Source organism: Silurus meridionalis, chromosome 11 (assembly GCF_014805685.1).
Source record: "Silurus meridionalis isolate SWU-2019-XX chromosome 11, ASM1480568v1, whole genome shotgun sequence".
NCBI lineage: Eukaryota > Metazoa > Chordata > Actinopteri > Siluriformes > Siluridae > Silurus > Silurus meridionalis.
The window spans coordinates 4,585,125-4,606,244 of record NC_060894.1 but is presented as its reverse complement, the minus strand read 5'-3'; the positions used below and the strand labels follow the sequence as shown (position 1 = coordinate 4,606,244).

The 21,120-nt window shown below is 39.9% G+C and overlaps 1 protein-coding gene and 1 long non-coding RNA gene across 5 annotated transcripts in view; one reads left to right on the top strand and one right to left on the bottom strand.

Moving 5' to 3' along the window:
- Positions 1 to 16,447, bottom strand: part of ppp3ccb (protein phosphatase 3, catalytic subunit, gamma isozyme, b) — a 45,079-nt gene extending 28,632 nt beyond the window's left edge. For 2 of the 4 annotated variants that reach the window (XM_046860556.1, XM_046860559.1), the window contains exons 1-2: positions 15,914 to 16,446; positions 4,168 to 4,365 (exon numbers count right to left, since the gene is read on the bottom strand). In XM_046860556.1, coding sequence (XP_046716512.1) covers positions 4,168 to 4,365; positions 15,914 to 15,968 — 253 coding nt within the window. In that variant the 5' untranslated portion in view covers positions 15,969 to 16,446. Of the gene's footprint in view, positions 1 to 4,167; positions 4,366 to 15,913 lie in introns of all 4 variants that reach the window. The other 2 variants (XM_046860558.1, XM_046860557.1) reach the window with 2 other exon arrangements.
- Positions 16,424 to 17,975, top strand: LOC124393133. Its single transcript, XR_006927287.1, has 3 exons — positions 16,424 to 16,524; positions 16,615 to 17,412; positions 17,520 to 17,975. It is a non-coding gene; the product is annotated as an uncharacterized LOC124393133 (long non-coding RNA).
- Positions 17,976 to 21,120: the final 3,145 nt, after the last annotated feature.

Here is a 21,120-nt window from a genome sequence, read left to right as displayed (position 1 = left end):
GCTATAGAGCTTTGACTTCAATATTGAACACCTTTGAGATGAATTCCAGGCCTCCACACCTCCCCTACATCAGTACCTGATTTTATGCTAAAACATCCTTGTGTCTGAATGAATCTCCACAAATCTCCAGGAAAACTGGAGGTTAGAATAACAGCAACACAGGGATGTTTAATAAACATACATGAATCTTATCATGAGCTGTCCAGAAACTTTTGCATTTTATATATAAAGAAAAATAATACGGAAAAATATAAATAGCGGTGTATAAATAGAGAATGGGGGTTGCGGGTGTGTCTGTGCAGAGCTGAAAGCCACAAACAAACTCCTCAGCTGACAGACAGTTTGCATGTAAAAGAGCTGTGCAGTACATGTGCTTACAGAAGACTGACAGGAATGTACTGAAGTCAAAGTAATGATCTGTCAGAACTCTGTATGCAGAATACAAACACTTCAGCGTTCCATTCTCCTGCAAAGCAAATCTTTTTTGAGGAGAAAGTTTTCTAAAGTCACACACACACACACACACACACACACACACACACACACACCTATCTATGCATTTAAACATCCAGCCTTTCATCCATATTTTATATATATATATATATATATATATATATATATATATATATATATATATATATATATATATATATATATATATATATATATGTACTATATGAATGTATTGTCTGTCTGTCTGTCTGTCTATCTATCTATCTATCTCCATCCATCCATCCATCCGTCTGTTAATCTTTCTATCTTTCACTATATGTATGTATTTATATCTCTCTGTTGCTACAACATTTATTTACAAATTTACTAATAGATTTAACCTCCGAGACACTAAGTGTTTTGGCATCGTCTGGCATTTACATCACTCAAACAGCTCGAGTTAAATTAGGATCGACTTCACCAGACACTTCAAGAGCTCAAACTACCCAGAAGGCACTGCAGGAATCTGATAAAGTGTAATCAGGAGCGACACTCCATTTCATATATATTATTCTCATTCATTTATTCATCCATCCATCTTCAGTAACTGCTTTGTCCTGAGCAGGGTCATGGTGGATGCGGAGTCCGGTCCATCGCCATGGCAACAGACTAAAATGCTACGAGCGCGTCCATATAAAGATCTCAGTGGCTCCTCGGCACTGGTGGAAACCAGGCCAAAATATGCCTCTGTCTCAATGTGCTCTACTGGAACATCGTCATAGATGTGATGTTATTCTGGACAACACACACACACACACACACGCTCTGCCAGTAATGCGCTCTCAGACAGCTGCAGCATGACCGGGATTAAAGAAAGGTGAAAACTTAAGACAGTTGATGCATCTTGAGCCTTTAGACAGTAAACCTTAAACACAACTTGTTCAAATGTTTGTTAGAAAAAAGTAGTTTTTCAGCCGATTTGGAAGGAAAACGCCGTGAACTGAACCTAGTGTGGGCTTTAGAAGCTGGAAAATCAGGTCACCTCCTGAAATATCAATGCATGTCAGTTTCACACCTGAAGGAAAAGTCCAAGTAATAAAGTGGAGCCTGATCAGCGTCGGATCAGAAAATACGCGATGACACGAGCGTGTAACCTCCAGCCTCGGCTCACATGACATTAAAGACTCGAGGGGTGTGTGAGGGAGGAAGGCCATTTTTATCTCCGCACCTGTTATGGGATGAAAGAGGGGTTTCCTGTGGCCTCCTCTGAGAAATCAAAGGCGACGCAGGCGGCCTGGGCAGGGACGCTAGTCACTCTTTGACATTTGAAATGGGCCCAATCAAAGGATTCCCTCTTTATCAAAACAAGGCTGGTTCCCCCCTCAAGCAAAACTGATTAGCGCAAAAGCCAGACAGGAAATCACTCAGGTGTCATGGGGGGTTTAGTTTTCTGATTCTTTAATTTGTTTTCTGATGTTATTATGTATAATTTCTCGGCCACCATAATCAACGATACTATTTCCTCAACAAACGTACGCCGATCTATCACGGTTCATATTCTCGCTTTACCCTGAACACCGATTAAAACGTCACCAATGCAATATGGGAAAGGGGGCGGGGCTTACATCCGTTCATATCTGAGCACAAACACCTACGGAGCGATCAATCATTCCAGAGCCGCAAGTGGATTGGTTCATTTGCGTGGGTGGAAAAAACCTGACTATTCTTCTTACTTACATATTTTGGTTCATATTATACAGGATTGTTTCTACCTGCAAAACACAACTGGTTACCATTTGACCACACTGGTTACTACATGAGATGATCATGATTACATTGTGAAGCAGTATGTTCACATCAAGCTGCTTTGTATAAGCTGCAGAAGAGCCAACATCTAGAAAATAGTAGAAACTGTCGAAGAGAAAACATGAAAAAATAAAATAATAATTGAACACTAAGATAACAGTGAGGCTGAAAGCTACAACAATGTAATAACCATGTAATTACAGCAGTAAGACCGCCAAAAGGCACATAAACCGTCTTCACAATCTAGACAACATGACCACCTGTGTGTAATAGAGGGGTAACTACATGCACTAGGATGTACTCGTTATAGCTGTGTGACAAGCAACACAAGTTAACGTCTACCTCTAACCAGTGTTACAACCTGCGGTATTTTGTGGGTTGTATTGTACTCGTATGCGGTGTGTGGTTTGTGTGCAGGTGCCATCCCGGCACTCCAGCTCAGGTTTTTCCCTGCACTCCAGTTAACTAAAGCCGCACCCACATCCCACTACCTGTTTCAGGTGTCATACTGATCAACTACCTGTAATAAACAATGTCCGGTGACCACCTCTAGCAAGCATGAAACTTCCTCCAACTTCACATGATCACCTGTAACAGCAATATAACTACCTCTAACAATCACATGACCACCTGTAATAGCAATATAACTACCTCTAACAATCACATGACCACCTGTAATAGCAATATAACTACCTCTAACAATCACAAGAACACCTGTAAGAGTAATATAACTACCTCTAACAATCACATGAACACCTGTAACAGCAATATAACTACCTCTAACAATCACATGACCACCTGTAATAGCAATATAACTACCTCTAACAATCACAAGAACACCTGTAAGAGTAATATAACTACCTCTAACAATCACATGAACACCTGTAACAGCAATATAACTACCTCTAACAATCACATGACCACCTGTAATAGCAATATAACTACCTCTAACAATCACAAGAACACCTGTACCAGCAATATAACTACCTCTAACAATCACATGACCACCTGTAACAGCAATATAACTACCTCTAACAATCACAAGAACACCTGTAAGAGTAATATAACTACCTCTAACAATCACAAGAACACCTGTAACAGCGATATAACTACCTCTAACAATCACAAGAACACCTGTAACAGCAAAATAACTACCTCTAACAATCACAAGAACACCTGTAACAGCAAAATAACTACCTCTAACAATCACAAGAACACCTGTAACAGCAATATAACTACCTCTAACAATCACATGACCACCTGTAACAGCAATATAACTACCTCTAACAATCACAAGAACACCTGTAAGAGTAATATAACTACCTCTAACAATCACAAGAACACCTGTAACAGCAATATAACTACCTCTAACAATCACATGAACACCTGTAACAGTAATATAACTACCTCTAACAATCACAAGAACACCTGTAACAGTAATACAACTAGCTCTAACAATCACAAGAACACCTGTAACAGCAATATAACTACCTCTAAATCACAAGAACACCTGTAACAACAATATTACTACCTCTAACAATCACAAGAACACCTGTAACAGCAATATAACTACCTCTAACAATCACAAGAACACCTGTAACAGCAATATAACTACCTCTAACAATCACAAGAACACCTGTAGTAGGCGTGTAACTTTCTTTAACAAACACATGACCACCTGTAACAGAAGTGTAACAACCTCTATCCATCGCATGACCACCCGTAGCTGGAGTGTAACAGCCTTTCATGAAGCAGGTGACCACTTGTAGCAGGTGTAACTGCTTTTAATATGTAACAACTGGCTGCTAACAGGAACACTGGTTATGGTCGAAGAGCTCAGTAATCGTTTTAAAGGGTACGCAGATCCCGGTAACTGTTTCTGTAATGTTCCTGCGCTGTGCTGTGGAATTGTGTGAAACGGACGCCTACCTGTTATAGGGGCCTCGACCTCCAGCATGCACTTCTCATGGCGCAGGATGTTGGCTCCGTCGTTGATCAGGCGCAGCGCCAAGTCCTCCTCCAGCCGTCCCTCCTTCAGCAGGTGGGCCTTCAGCAGTTCCACCTTGGGCCGGCCGTCCTCATAAAGCTCCTTCATGGTGAGGCGCGTCGTCGGGGGATACGGCACCGCTACGAGGAGAATAGAAAAGCAACAGAAGATGGGGTGGATTAAGGCTTATTCAGTCCCTGGAAACCATAGATAGCAATGTCTACTGAGCAGATAAAACCTAACGAGCACCAATACACCATAAATCTCCAAAACCGAATAGCCAGGCGTCTCATCATTCACTCCATGTGCTTTGGAGCAGAACTGAATCTGAACGGGATTTCCTTTTTCTTCTCACAGTAAAACAGCACCATGGAATAACTCGGAATGGAACTTCACATGCTATCTGTATAGATTTGACATATTGAATACAGAATTATAAAAAGCAAAATGAACTTTATCTTGTCCTATAATTTAAATAGGAGAAACAGTACATCTGTGGTTCAAGATGTGGGATTTGAAGGTTAAGTTTAAATCCCAGCCCCACCAAGAAGCCCCCTGCAGGGCCCTTGTGCAAGGCCCTTAACCCTCAACTGCTCCTCCTGTACCCTGAAGCTCTTCACCAATCATTAAGATCACTTTTTAATTCATATTTGTTCAAATCAAACCTCATTTGTCATATATTAGGGGTGTAACGGGTACAAGTATTCATACCAAAACCTTTTCAGTACAGGACTTTCGGTTCAGTGAATGCAATCCCTTTTATTTGTAGTTCAACAAAATACGATTTGTAGATTTGCGCATGCGCTAATTTGTGCCACTTCCTGTTACCACCAGGTAAATCTTCAAGAATTTGTCTTAAAGGAGAAAATCCTGACAATTCCGCATATCGAGGGAGTGAATGAATGAATGAATGAAGGATGGAAGGAATGAAGACATTTGTTAAAGTAGAACTGTTAAGATCAGATCTTTAGAAAATTCAATATATTTAAATAAAATAAAAGTAGTGAAACGCGCACACACACACACACACACACACACACACACACACACACACACACACACACACACACACACACACACACACACACACAGCCCAAATGGGGTCTAATAAACAAACGATTAAATCTAATTTTCCAATTTATTTAATATCAATTTAATTTGTGCCCATTTTAACTATGACGCAATTGAATCAAATGTAATAAAAAAAGTGTGTTGCGTTACTTTGATTCAGTCTATTTTATATTTATAAAATATTATTTGATGTTATTTTGACAAGCAGACATTTTATTTAAAATCGTTAAAAAAAAATGTAAAACGGTTGATGTTCACAAATGTTGATGATAATAATAATAAACTGTGTTAATAAAAAATGACAAACAATTTGAACCGCGAAATCGTACCAAATACTTTAGTGAAATTCTCATCGCGACAGTCCAACATGTAAAAAAAAAAATTAAAAATTAATAATTAAAAAATTTATAAAATAAAATGATAAAGTTTACAAAAGTATAATAAAATATAACGTATATCTATAAAGTAAAACATATAGGGATTAATAAAAAAAACAAAAAAAACACGTCCTCATATGTATAGGGTTACTGACGCGACACGTGACCTCACGATGAGTGAAAACGACAATGAATCATTTCTATCATGTAGTACATGCTGCACATTTTCTCATAACGGTACCAAAAAAAATACAAAATTTACAGTATAGACTGTGTTTCCTTCCTCAATCTGCTTTTGCACTGGGTTTGGTCCGAAACAGAAACAAGCCACAGTCGTTTCCTTTCAGCCGTTTTATTTTTTGAGATGATGAATTTGCATAGCACTAACGCTTTTTCACTTTAGAACGCTTCGATAGCAAACTCATGCCCATTCACACCTTCAGAAATACCTAAAACCTTCATACTCTCCTTTTTTTTATAAACAAAGTCATCATTGATTCCTTGTTAAACTTAATCGGGTCAAAGACGGAGACGGAATGAAAAGGAGGACGCTGTATTACAGTAGCTGTTTCGGCTAAATGCACCGTAATTTCGTTCTCGAGCAAACTCTCGCCTCATTAGGGAACAAGAAAGAAGAGATGAGTGCAAGAGATCTCCCAAGAGATTAAGAGAGAGAGAGAGAGAGAGAGAGAAAGAGGGGGTTTAAATTGGATTATGGCCCAAACTTTGCTCTGATTTTTGGAGTCAATATGCATAAAATAATTTTTGAAATCCCACTTGTATTAAAAAAAGGAACCGCACACTGTACCAGGGTTTCTGCAGCTTTCATCAAAGTCAAAACCTTTTTAAAAACCATCAAGGAGGGAATTTAATACCTACAGCATGACATCAGGAACACACACAAAAAAAAATATTCTCCAAGTCAAGTATCGCTAAACCTGCACTTCCCCAGAGCTCAACAATAAAATCCGGTTTACGGCTGTGGTACAACACAAAAGAGATTCGCACCGATACCAGAAATCCGTTCGGCTGTTGCATGTTGGTCTCGTGTGTAGTCGTAATACAGCGCAATATATTTGGACCAGCGAAAGAATTAACTACAACACCAAGCGCTGCGGGAGCGATTTAATGAGCATTAGGTTCACATGGACGTCGGAAAATTAAGACCCTTTCAAAATTATTCATCTGATTAAAATTAGAACAGTGAATTTAAGACTAAAAAATGAACTAAATCTAAATTCTAAATCTAATTCTAAATTGTAGAACTGCACACACTTGGTCTTTGAGCAGTAAAAATGCATTTGTAAAAATTGTAATAAGTAAAAAGGATGTACTGTTCACCTAGAGGAGAATTACTGCTATTACACATCGATTCTTGGTTTAATTCTTGTAAAAAAAAAAAAATAAAAAAAAATCCCCAGTTCTGCACAAAAGGTGCTTTACAATCCTGATCGTGATCAGAACACCCCCCAACCCCCACCCCTACACACACACACACACACCTCTCTGTGATCTCGGCGATGGTGCGATGATCGATTTGCGCGAGGACGTGACGTCTGAACCGCATTTCACGCCCGCTTCAGTGTTTTGGGTGTAATGGATTATTTTTACTTCACTGAAAGTCTACATGCTTCTACACTTCTGCCTCTGTGTGCGTGTGTGTGCGTGTGTGTGCGCGTGTGTGTGTGTGTGGCAAGCTTGCCTGCATAACCACAATGCTGCTGAATTCTGTATTCTGATTGGCTGAGAGGTGTTGATTCATTGTAACAGCAGCCCTAAAAATAATGGCACCTCAATCCCTTGTGCGTGTTTTCAGATGCACTCGTTTCTTCCGCAACAATTTGCACACGAACGTTCACACAGAGATGGACCCTGAAAAAAACAAAGGAACCTCTTGATATGGGCAAGTTTTCTGGGAAGAGTTGTTTTCCATCAGGAGAAAGTCTTGGAGTCTAGAGATGGACTTGTTTCTTGTAGTTCAGCAGGTGATCTCTGCATGGACAAACGTTTGTGGGCACCTCAGCATAAAATGTAGTCTCCATTTGTTCTTCTAATAAGCTCCACGCTTCTGGGAGGACATTCCACTAGATTTTTCTCGTGCACCTGAGGAAAATTGTGCTCGTCTGAGGTGTGTTCCAACTCATCATGTTCAATAAGGTCGAGGTTAGAGCACAATATCAGGAGATCTGCAACTCCAACCCACGTACAGCATATCTTCATGGAGATCGGTATTGACGTGCTGGAGCATGTTTGGGGTTCAAGTGAAGGGAAAATTTCATGCTGCCACTCCCAAAGACGTCTTATACAAATATGTGCCTTTACTTTTTTTTCCCGTTGAAGATCCACATATGCCTGCAAAAGTCAGGCGTTCTGATACTTTAGTCTGTATAGTGTATGTAATTGCAGTGGATCATAAGGTTTAAATCTCGGCTCGACCAAGGAGCATAAGCCGTAACCCTCAAAAGCTCACTTATAAAAATGAAATAAAGGAAAGCCGCTCTGAAGAAGGGCTTCCTCCAAACGCTGTGAATGTATAAAGGTTTTTAACCGTGTCCAGTGTTTCCTGGCAACGTTATTAACACGAGAACAATTTTATTGGTACGGTGTGTTTTTAAACACTGAAATCAACATCTGAGTGGCTTCCGATCGGAGTTCGTGATCGACCAAAACATCTAAGAAGTGAGCATTAGCAACCCAGACGTTCATCACAGAATATTGGGGTTTTTCCCGTAGATAATGTCTAATGCACAATCTATAGAAAAGTCTGATCAAAGGTTTCGATCGTTATTCTGTGGCGCTGTTTTAACTTAAACGTAAACAAATGTCGGTGTGAATGAAGGTTTGGTCGCAGTGGAAAAAAAAAAACGAGTCTCCCGTTTCATCCATTTTGATTTCTCGATCGATTCCTTCTTTCGTGCTGAATAAAGACGTTAGAAAGAGCGGCGCTGTGGAACCCTCTCAGGTTTGTCTGGAGCGTAAAGAAGAGGAAGATGCTGCAAGGTTTCACGGCTGATCGAGCGAATACAGTGTGCACCTGCTCATTTGCTTCTCACTGCGGCAGAAGCAAGAAGGAACGTGGAGCTTCTGTAATGTGGGCTGTTTTTTTTTTTTTTATGCGACATGAGCCACACCAGAGAGAGAAAAAGCAAACAGCCGATCAAAATCGAATCCAACGGCAACTTTTAGGAATTTTTTGCAGAAATATAAAAGATGTGGTTGTTTATTAGTAATAAGTTCTGGCAGGAAAATGATGATTCTCGTCTCTCCGTTCTGGAGGTCTTGATTTATTTTCCGCTTCCGGGTATGAATGGCGACCGCGCCCTAGCATGCACGGCATGCCCAAAAGTATGTGGACACTTCTGCAAAAGCTTTAAACAAATAAAATGATGAGAAATTGTTATGGTGATGTTTTCTCCCAGATGTTTGTAGAACTTTGTCAAGGAGTCTCAGAACAGCATTATGGATTTAAAGCGATAAAAAAAAAATCTTGGCTTCAGGAGAGAGATGGAAATGAAAATGGAGAGGTACAGCACGAGGTATAAAAGCTAGAACAGTAAATCAGAGCATTGTCTGAGAAACACAAATCTCACAATGATGGTGTTTAAGGAGAAATCCCGACGCTCAGGACTGCGCTCGAAGCCGTGAAGGAACTTGAACAGTGTTTTGATTCGGCGATTTGCCAGATGACTTGTACGGATGACTTTTTTTTTTTTTTATGTTAACACGTCGTGAGCGTGTGTGTACGTTTGGACGTGTAGCTAATGCACCACAGGCTTAGAAAAGATTTCGCCAAAGTAGGTTAGTGAAGGTCTGTGGAGAATCACGAACAGTTTTTTTTTTCTTCCCCATACAGAAAGCGCTGAGAATCCAAAGGGAATCTTTTATACGGTCCAGATATTTAGAACGATCAACCTATTTTCAGGCAGGAGCAAAAGTTTGTGGACACCCGATCATAAGATTCGTATGAACATACCCCCACTCCACGTTTAGTCCCAATTTACTGCTAAAAGAACCTCCACTCTTGGAAAAGATGTTCCACGAGACTCTGGGGAAATTTTTGGTCATTCTGCCACACGGGTGGTGGAAAAATTCATGTACTGATGGAGGTGAGGTGAAAACACCTGGAGTGCAGTTGCTGCTAATGTTGATCTGGTTTTTAGAAAAAAGGTCTTCAGACACTTTTGTAGGTAAAATTCCCCACACCCGAACTACAAACTACTTCAGACTACAGATGTCTCTGAAACGCGACCAATCAGGCGTCTTTGGAAATGACGAACGTTCTACGAAAGCATTTTATATATATATATATATATATATATATATATATATATATATATATATATATATATATATATATATATATATATAAAACCTGGTGTTCATGTTAAACGTGTAAGCGATTGTGCAACAAAATTACATACAATTAAATTTTTTTTTAATGTGTATTAGTTTGCATGCATGTCAGCTTATGACCAAACTACATGTTTATATTTGTATAAGAATAAAGTTTATATACATTTCCAAAATGTTTAAATTAGTTCCCATAAACTCTTGATACGTTTCCTACTTGGAATTTTTTCCAAAATTCCCCAGATTAAGTTTCCATGGAAATTTAGCAAAAGATTTTCCTTCCCTTTGTAACCATACTGAAGATAAACATGAGATCGGTCAAAAGTGTGTGTGTGTGAAAGAGAGATGTCTCCTTAAATAAGCACCACCTTCATATACATGCTAGTCAGGATGCCCCAGCTTTGAGGTCTCCAGGTCAATCCTGAGGTTCAGCTAATGGTCTGTGCATTATTTCATATGGTCATTCTGTATACATGAGGGTTTCGGATTCTCCACTTTTCTTTCACCTCACCTCTGCTTATACCAGACTGTTCCTGGGTGCCGACGTGCGTCTGCACGGTGGCCTGATGTTCCAGCTTCACGTTCTGCGTTCGAACACTCCGGATCTGCCCCCGACTCCGCTCATAACGCTTACTTTGAATTGATGATGGATTACTGATCGATTACGAGTAACCGTTTAACCATGCGCTTTGCTAACGTTGCGTTATACGACTTCTCAAGACGAGAATAGTGCGAGAGTCTTCCGGCTTGGCTGGAGGTGTAAAAGTCGTGGTGTGAATAAAGACAAGAAGTGATAAACGAGAGAGAAAACAGACACTGGGCGCGCTCCAGGCTCCGCGTTCGGCTTACTGATTGGAAAAAAAAAATAAATAGTGGAAAAGGGATGCTCTTGCTGTAGCGCGGTTGTGCAGCAGAACAGTGAGCACCGATGCGCGGTTAATGACCAACGCCAGGCCGGCTAGTTACATCGATCTCACAAAAATACCAAAAGAGGAACACCACTGTCTTGCCAAATGTTCACACTTTCAGAGATATCGAAGACCGGAAGACAGACAGACAGACAGACAGACAGACAGACAGACAGACAGACAGACACACACACACACACACACACACACACACACACAAAAAGTCTATTGAACCTTGCAACTCACTGTACTTCCAGACTTAAAGAGAAACACAAACAAATGTTCCCTGTGTGTACGTCTTTGTGTAATGGAGTTCCCGCGATTCATCTCGGGCAGTGTTTTAACCCCTTAAAAGATCATTTGGATTGAAAGGGGCAGATGTAGAAGACACATCCACATGGAGACTGAGCAGTTAAAAGAAGTTAGAGAATAGAGAACGACAGTCGAAAACAGACGCACGGGAGAAAAAGAAGCGTCCAAAGTTGACACGTCCGGACCCGCGGCCTCTCGCTAAAGGCAGCAGCGAACGAAAAGAAATGTGTAGCGTTCATATTGTTCCTGACGAACCTTTATAATAACAACGTTACGCAATCACTCCTTTTCCCTTCATAACTCGATACGTTTCTCGTCTTGCTATACTGTCCTATCTGAATTGTTTCCACATTTTCCCTGAGGTGGTTTGAGGTCGTTGCGCTAACTGCGTCATCGGATTCGGCGCCCGTATTGGTTCCTGCAGGAAAAAGTCGGAATTCCTCTGAAACTGCCCGTAATTTCCTCGCAGGAAAATAACCGCGCCATTAATCTGTCGGCGAACACGTCAAACAGACCAGCGTTCAGAGACTTCAGATTTTAGCCTTGGATTACAGGAATCTTTCAGGGTTTTTACAATTTGTCTCAGACGATTAAATCGAGGCCAAAGCCGCACGGTGTGAACAAGGCTTAAGCCGGTTCAGATTTCTATCAAATATGTGGTCAGTGTTACTTTGGGAAGCTCTTATATAAAATGGTATCAAAAAGTTTTAAGACTAATGGTGTAACTGTTGCTATTCTGAGCACATGCTTCACGTCTGTGATTTCGTCCTGGACAGCAAGTCTGCCACAGAGACATTTGACATGACATACGGCGATGCTGCAACAAGTCGTTCAAGGCGTACTGAGTGGAAGAACATCACTGGAAGACGACGAGAGATAAGGAAGATACCACCTCGTATAATTGGGCCTGATGACCACCTTAACCATGAACGTTCAGGTTACATAATGGCTTCCTCAAATATGGTGACATTAACCACATTATGAATGCTTAATTATGTGGCTACATGCAGTCACAGGAGACTATTAGGAGCTATGATCATTAGTTCAAAAGTTCTGCTTCTTACTTTTATGGGTTAGTTCAAAACTGGATTGTTCTCCACCTTCAATTTTACATTAGTCACTGAGCTGTCAAGGCTGTCAAGGTTTGTTTTCACACCTCTTTTTCCGTGATGGAGGTCGTCCGAGTTCTGTACAGATGAGGCATGAATGGTGTTTCAGAGCCTGGGAGTTTTCCAAAAGCTCAATCCACGGTCCTCTTGAAAACGGAGATCAGTTGAGGAAGCTTTCTTCACTTGGCGCTGCATAACGTGCCGAGTAACTTGATTGGTTGAACTTGTCCTTCAAGGTTACTTCTCGTGTCTACTTTTGTGATGCCGGATAAATTGTCGTTATGGTTACTGATATATAAAACCAGACTTTTATAGAACTGAAGCACGGTACTAAACTGGCGCTTTGTGTCAGGCTGCGTGAGCTGCTCGAGGGTCCCAACCAAAGGAAAATTACTATTCACAAAAACAGACGGACCTAGTGCTTGACATTTCGCAAACCTGACGTACCTGCATACGTGACATGCCCATGATTCTGAAGGAGTTTTTCAAATATCAGCCCGGCCCCCAAACGAGCCCAAAATCTGTCATGGATGCAGACCTGAGTATTCAAACCGAGTGTGAAAATGCCCTTACGGCCCCACCATATGGGAGGCTGATATGCAGGCTGAAATGATCCAAAGCATATCAAGATGCTCAGTAGGAAGACAATTCGCATTACAAATCGCTTTTATGTCTCAATGACCAATCGATTCGATGACCTTAGTGCAAGTCAAATACTGATCAGCATCTTTCTGCTTGATTTTAAACTCCCTTCTTGGCAATATTTTGAAGTGAATACACCAATTGACCTTGTATATTCCCCAAACACTCAATATCACTACCTCATGTATTCTGTACTACCGTAATTTCCGGACTATTAAACGCACCCAAATATAAGCTGCACCCACTGAATTTGACAAAGATTTTTATTTTGAACATAAATACGCCGCACCTGTCTATAAGCCGCAGGTGTCTACACTGAAACTAACGAACTTTACACAGTCTTTAATGAAAGTGTCTGTTACACGGCTTGTATCTAAACAGTAGCCTACCAAGAAAGTCATTGTTCACGGTCTTCCTCCTTCCTTTCACAACTATTTCTCTCGGGAGTTTTTCTTTTGGCATCGTCGTGCGTTTAAAAATCACCATCGGTGAAGCTTTTCTCCCGATGCTGTGTAGCTCAGAACACAGTTAAAGTGTGTTTTTTCATGCCCGGTTGTTTTCAGCGTGACGAACGATCCGAATTTCCTGTAGACAGTCCGAGTGAGCGGCAGGTCAAACGTCAGAGGAACCTCATCCATATTTATGATGCCGTGCGGCCCGATTCAGTGGGAGCGCATCTGAGTTTCATTGGTTCACCTGAACCTGTTCAGCAATTTCATTGGTCTAATGTTATGGGGCTCAGTTTTTTGGCTTGAAGTTTGTGAAACCGGGAAAAACCCAGGAAAAATCCATAAATTAGCCGCGTCGTTGTTTTTTTTTTAAGGGTGTTAAAAAAGTCAGGTGAGCTGATGCAGGTGAGGTACGGTAAAAGGTAGCGGCTTATAGTCCGTAAAATTGTGTGCCAATATATAAATAACTATAGGATCCATGACCACATATTACAATAATTGCCAATATTTGATAGAAATGTGTGAGACAAATAAAATTTGATTTGATAGAAATGTGCAGCAGCATTCTAAATGCTGATCTGGTCACAAGGTGTTACTTTTGTACAACCGAACGGCTCGAGCAGGAGCTCCGGCTGCAACACGAACTACAGGGTTATATTAACGTGCTCGCTCTAACGTGTGATCATTTCTACAAAACCCCTTTTTTTTGTTTTTTTTGTGTAGAAAGAGTCTAAGGGGTCAGCGCTTTCTCACGGCCACTGCGCTCGGTTACATTTCCCAGCAAGGTGAACTCTGCAGAACAGAGATTTTTGCATCTGATTTCTTGGTAAAAAAGCAAAGCTGTGGTTTATTTGTTTAAGAAAAAGAAAGAGAAAGAGATGAAGAAAAAGCAGTGCTGGTTAGGGAACAACCGCTATAACAATTGATAGCAAGACGTAACATGTCCTACAAATGTGGCTGTATACCAGTAACATGCAGTGAACTCAAAGAGGCAGATTTGCACATATATGAACCCCAAAGTGATTAATTCTCAATAACCTGGTTTGACTAGGCAAATCTATTTTGCCTTCTTGATATCGCATTAATTACGCATTCGAGTCCCCGGTTATCAGTGTGTTTTTTTAGTGCGGTCTGTGAAAAGGACCGAAGCCTGATATTCCTTATCACTTGGTGAAAATATGTGGGATGTACCAAGGAAGAACTTGTACAATTTTTTAACAGCTTTTGATGCCAAAACATTTCAGTCACGTATTCAACACAAATCTACTCAAATCTGTCTAGTAGCGTAGTCTAATTTATCAATTAAACCCATAGGCTTGTCCTTCTGGACAAAGCTGTCTGTTTTAGGACTGTATCACAAATATTTGTAAACCGTTTTCTTTCTGTCAATTGTAAAATTTTGTACAAGGAATGGGGAAAAACATCAGTCGTCAGCCCTAATCATTGAAGGAAGGGAAATCGTTTGCCTCTTATGCTACTTTTTGTAGTGCAGTTTTCCTGGTAGCAACAAGTCAAAATATACTATACATATACAGATATGTGAATTAAGTTCCCTGGACTATAGAAGGTGATGCTGTGCAAATAAGAGTCTGTAAACATAATACTGTCCACACAAACAGCCGCAGGCATGCGCTTATTCCCCACTCAGGTGGGTTTAAATGGGATTGCGCAATCCAAACGCGAGGAAGAGCTCAGATTCTTTGCTTCATTGTGCCTTGACGGGAATTACAGCCAAACTCGACGATTTTGACAATAAAAACAATCAGAATCAAAGTGAAAAGAAAAAAGCTGTTTAAAAAAAAATAATAATAAATAAAGCATACTACACAAATATACATTTTTATATATATTTATATATATATATATATATATATATATATATATATATATATATATATATATATATATATTCTGCACATTCAAGGGTGGTGCTGACGTCACCTGGCGTCTTTTTTTATTCCTCCCCTTTTCCTTCACACCGTGCATCAGCTGCGATTCCCCCTGAAATGAGACGAGGCTCGCGCCGCCTGGGTTTCAAAAACGCGGGGCGCGCGCGAGCGAGCGTCACGCGCGGCCAACGGCGAGTCAAACGTGTGGCGGTTTTTAACGGCCGCAGCGCTGCGGCACACTGACTGTATATTCCCGATTTATTTTATACTTACAAAAATAAATTATCAAAATTTAGGACAATATACCGACATTTTCGAGTTAGATAAAAATGTAATCAATATTATTAATTCCAATAAATGTAAGGTATGTGTAAAAGTACCGGTCCTGGGAAATGCTAGCAAGCTGAGGTAACTCTGAGGTAACTCTCCTCCAGACGGACAGCTGGCAGGTAGCGACACGTACTGCTAGCTACAAATCAAACGAGCTAGACATGCTAACACAGCAACACCCGAGTAAGAAGGCAGGGAGTAGAGTGTGTGTGTGTGTGTGTGTGTGTGTGTGTGTTAGGAACATAATTTACCTCGAATGGGCCGCTCAGTGGTGGAGAGTTTGTTCTGGTCCTTGGTCGACATCATCCGCAGTGTGTATGTTCACCCAAACCAGATGTAATTCCTAGGCGTAGCTAACCACCTAGCTAATAGAGTTAGCTAGCAGGCTAGCTACGTCTCGGCTGACTGAAAAAACTAAATGGCTGCGCCGTTTGTACACATAAAAAAGCCGTCCCTAATGTGGAGAGTCTCATACACTGTGGGGAACGGGGAGGTAGGGAAAGTCCGGTGGGTCTGCGAAAAATGCTGTATTTTGTGTCCTTGGTTCTAGGAGCGACCCCAGCTGCTGTCAATTTCTGCCGGAAAAAAAATCAGCCAGGAAATGCGAGACACAAGAAATAATTGAAGGTCCACGTTTTTCTCTTCCAGGCTTTGCTTTTATCCAAAAAATTGTTTGTATATTTTTCTCGGTTGTTTGATAGTATCTAATGACGGACCTGTTTGCTTTTTCCGTTTTTTTTGTAGTGATCTGCTGCTTGAGACGTCCTGACTCTCCCCTCTCTGGTGACGGATTATACTCTAATCCACAGCACCAGCGGATTTCCTACAACATGGCGACATGATGTTGCGGCGGGGATTCTGGGTAATGTAGTTTTCTCTCATTGGCACTTCTTCCGTATAACCGTTATTACTGCAGCCAGGGATTCCTACAACTATCCCTTCTATGAATCAGGGCCCTGCGACTGGGGACCCCTGCAGTCCAGTGCACAGTGAAACAAAACAATGTTCCTTCAGGAGTAAGGGGATGCATAAGACAACATGAACAATAAGTAACACAAAACACAGAGCTACATCAAAACTAATCAGGTGCAACATTTAGTGCAAAAAATGACAGTAAACACCGTAACACTGCAGCACTGACCAGTACAGGAGATTTATGTTAGTGCAAGTTAATTATCCATATAAATTCTGTACAGGTAAACACTGAATTGTTTTAGCAAAAAAAGTATGCAAACAGTTAATGAGTTTGTTTATTTGTGTGTGTGTGTGTGTGTGTGTGTGTGTGTGTGTGTGTGTGTGTGTGTGCACGTGCGGCAGTCCAGTCTCTTTGTATTAAGTAGTTGAATTGTGAATATAAACTGTTACTCAGTCTGGACATAAAGGCCCGAATGTTTCATTGTCTTTTACCAAATGGCAAAACAGTGGAGTGTGTGTTAGGGGTGTGTGCGATCAGAGCCTGTTCACATCCAAGATCAAAGATCAAAGGAAACCAGAGAATCTCAACAGGTGAGAACACACATAACTTAGACACTAATCTTGGTACCAATCTACACACTCTGCTCTAGTGAAGATCTTTTACCAGAAGAGTGTATGATATATAGTAGATGTACTTGGGTGTCCACATACTTTTGGCCTTATACATTTAGACTGTCCCACTCACCCCAATGAGCAATGAGGAAATATACCCCGTGACTTCAAGAAACCTTCCGAGGGCACTGGACACAAAAGAGGGGAGTCGTACCATTCTCCTGTGAGTGACACCAGATAGCTGATCTCGTGATAAATTACAGGATCGTGTTACGCAGGTCATCTAGGGAAAAGGTTAACAGCACTGATTGTGTTAAATATACGCTACAGGATCACAGGATATGGATTAGGTGTAAACGATTACATCAGAGGTTCTTATGGGCAGCCAAGAGATTACACAGCGTATCAGGAAGAAGGACTGAGCATGCAAATACATAGAGTATGGAGAAGCAGGAGGAAGCGGTGAGTGGACTCAGCGCCATCTTGTGCCATAAAACCGCTATTGTCACGCCGACGGGAACAAAAAATTCGTCACCCTGGGCATAGGTCATGTCCCAGATGAACTGCGAATACCAGTGCAGCTTGTAGCTTCTTCAGTTCTTGTTCTGATGTACGATTTTTGTCTTTCACTATAGAAATCTCATCACAGAAGCCTTTTCTGTACTTAACCTGTGGTTAGAACTTTAGAACACAATATGGACAAAAGTATTGGGACACCTGACTTTCCCAGCAACATGTGGTTCTTTACCAAACTGTTTTTACAAAGTTGAAGACACACATTTTTATAGGATGTCTTTGGTTGTGGAAGTATGACATTTTCCATTCACCTGAACTAGGAGACCCAAACTTGTTCCAACATGACAATGCCCCTGTGCACAAAGCAACCTCAATGAAGATATATCTTCTGAGTGGAAGATCCTGCTATAGAGCTCTGATCTCAACCCTACTGAACATCTTTGGGATAAATGTGAACATTTCAATTTAGCCTCCAAAAAATCAGGAGATGGAACACTTGCTAGGTTGACCCACCCATATTTGCATAAAGTTAAACTTTGTCACATCAAACCCACTTCTATTCACCAACGGTTGTTGTCTCTCATGTCACCAGACGTCACCATCTCTCGTTGAATACAGAAGGTTTCAAGGTCACTTTGTTGCTGAGAGTAATTGTATTTGTGAACGTAGCTTTAAATGAATGAATTTCACAAATGCACTATGTGAACAGACACAATGATTTTATTTGTTTGATACACATTTATGTAGCTGACATTAAAATGACCGTTAAACACACATGAAGCTCTGAACAAAAACATATTTTGGCTCGTCATACGAGATTTAATCATGCAGTACATGATTTACCAGCAGCCCGCATAGGACCAGTGATGTTGAGCCACTGTTTAAAATATGCAACCACTTGACATGAATTTAAGACTGTTACACTAATTATAGTCTAAAACACTTCAAGAGACAGAAAAGGGAAAGTCTTTAAAGTAGATTTAGCCAATTTAGTTTTTTTTGGTAAAATATTAAACAGGTGTGGTGTGTGTGTGTGTGTGTGTGTGTGTGTGTGTGTGTGTGTCATCCGACTGTGGTAAAAATCATTAAGCGAATGTTTGAATTTAATAAAATTGATTAAAAATGAACTGGAGTACACAGAGTATGATACAGAAATGAAATCTCAGTTATCCCCTTTAATCTCTTCTGATTATTAAAGAATTTGTTCTATTCCTATAGGCCTGTGTCCACAATATAACCTTCCAATTCTAGCAATTTTGGAACAGTTACACTTCATATAGGCTAAGAGGCTTCTTTAGGAACAAATTTGTCGAAAAAGTAAAAAACATTCTTTTTGTGGTAATTTTGTAGGTAAACATTAACACAGAGTGAGTCTGTATGCTGTATGGATCGAGTCTATCATTCTAGAAAGCATTAAGTAACTGAAACTACTTACCACTTTCTAGTATTCATTTGTATGATGTTATCACAAATGTTATATACTGTCTGAATGGAAAGGGATTCTGAATTTAAGTTAAAGGAGTATTCTTTCAAGACAGATTTGATCTTCAGCAGTCAAATTCATAACATTTGACCTCTGATCCATTGCATACTTTGCATGTGGATGTGAAGTTTTGTATTTTGCATATGAACCTGAAAACTGTCACTGTCTTCATACAGGGGGGATATATTTTCTGTGAGAAACTCGTGATTATGGCTGAAATGTATAAGATAAACAAGCTGGTACAATATGAATATGTGAAATATTATGTGTTTTAAAAATCATTTGTTAATGACATTATAAGTACTGCACTGTGTGAGAAACAGAAAATAGAAAAGTTTGAACACAAATGCTTGGAATGAAAGCTGGAGTCAGATGCAAATAGAATGTACGATACGATAATATCCATGCAATTTTCATGAGTTACAAAATAGATGTCTTGCTATACTGTATATGTGGAGGATGTAGTTACATTAGTGGTTACTGTATGTGTAGACCAAAATGGCTACAAATAAATAAAATAATTATTTATACAGTGGCACAATTGTTTTTTGTTATTTTTTATGTGACAATAAATAGGAACAGTGTGCATATCTGTGACCCTAACGTAAATTAAGGTTGTGTAAATATACATGTATGTGTGTGTATGTATAGAGAGAGAGAGAGAGAGAGAGAGAGAGAGAGAGAGAGAATTTGTTTTTATCTATCTATCTATCTATACATACATACATACACACGTGTGTGTTTGTGTGTGTGTGTGTGTGTGTGTGTGTGTGTGTGTGTGTATGTATATATGTGTGTGTGTATATATATATATATATATATATATATATATATATATATATATATATATATTATACATTATACATTGAACTGGGCACTTTGAGAATCTCACTAATATAAAAGGAATAAGGCAATAATCTGGGCTTTTAGAAGCAGTTTGCTAAGAACTAGTCTTTAAAGTGTTATATGTGTATGATATTTTCTTCATAGAATGTAAGTTTATTGTTGAGCTGTTTTACAGTGTTAATATTATATATAATCATAAATCACCAAAATCTACTCCTGAAGATTTACCTACCTCCATTCCTTTTCTGTTTTAATTCACCCACATCAGCTCCTTTTGCCCACTTCCCTTCTCTGTTTTTTGACCATACTAATGACATTGCTCTGTGCTATGATTTATTTTGAGTGGTCATAGAAAGTTAGAGAAATATTGTGGGTACAGTTACTGCAGGCTAGTCTTATTGATGTTGGGTATTTAAGCAAGCACAGGCGGTAATACCATACTACCAGCTTCAAAAGACATCCCAGTCACAATGTCCCACTCGTTGTTCAAGAGAGAGGTGAAAAATCACGTTATGATTGATTTTTGTTTGAATTGAAAAAACAATTGTTTAAAAACAATGTAAAATAAACAAATTAATTCACTATTCATTTGCAATCAGTATGCTGTTGGATTACTGATTTCTTTGGTAAGGAGGTGTGTAACCATGTAGAATTGTGAAGTACATAATGAGACCTGATCAACTGTCAGGGTAGATAAAGCCTTCAGTGATAAAGCCTTGCCCTAAAATCTAACATGATTGTCTGTGTTCAAGCTATAAAACATTCCTTTCACTCCCCTCTCTCTACATGACAATTTATAAATCTGCATGAATTTACTCATCTGTTCATTTCTCTTCAATAAGCAAATCTGTGTCGCAGAGGAAGCAAAGCCTATCTCAGAAACCCTGGATATGATGCGGGATACACCCTGAATGGGATGCTAAGGGAAATGTACAGCAGCCAATATGCCTACCAGCATGTCTTTGGGAGGCTGGAGAAGACTGGAAAAATTTAGCTGCAAAGCTCCATGAACCACAGAGCTGTGACACAGCAACACCACTCAAGTCACCATCCTATTAATTATTCTGCAAATTAATTAGGATTCGA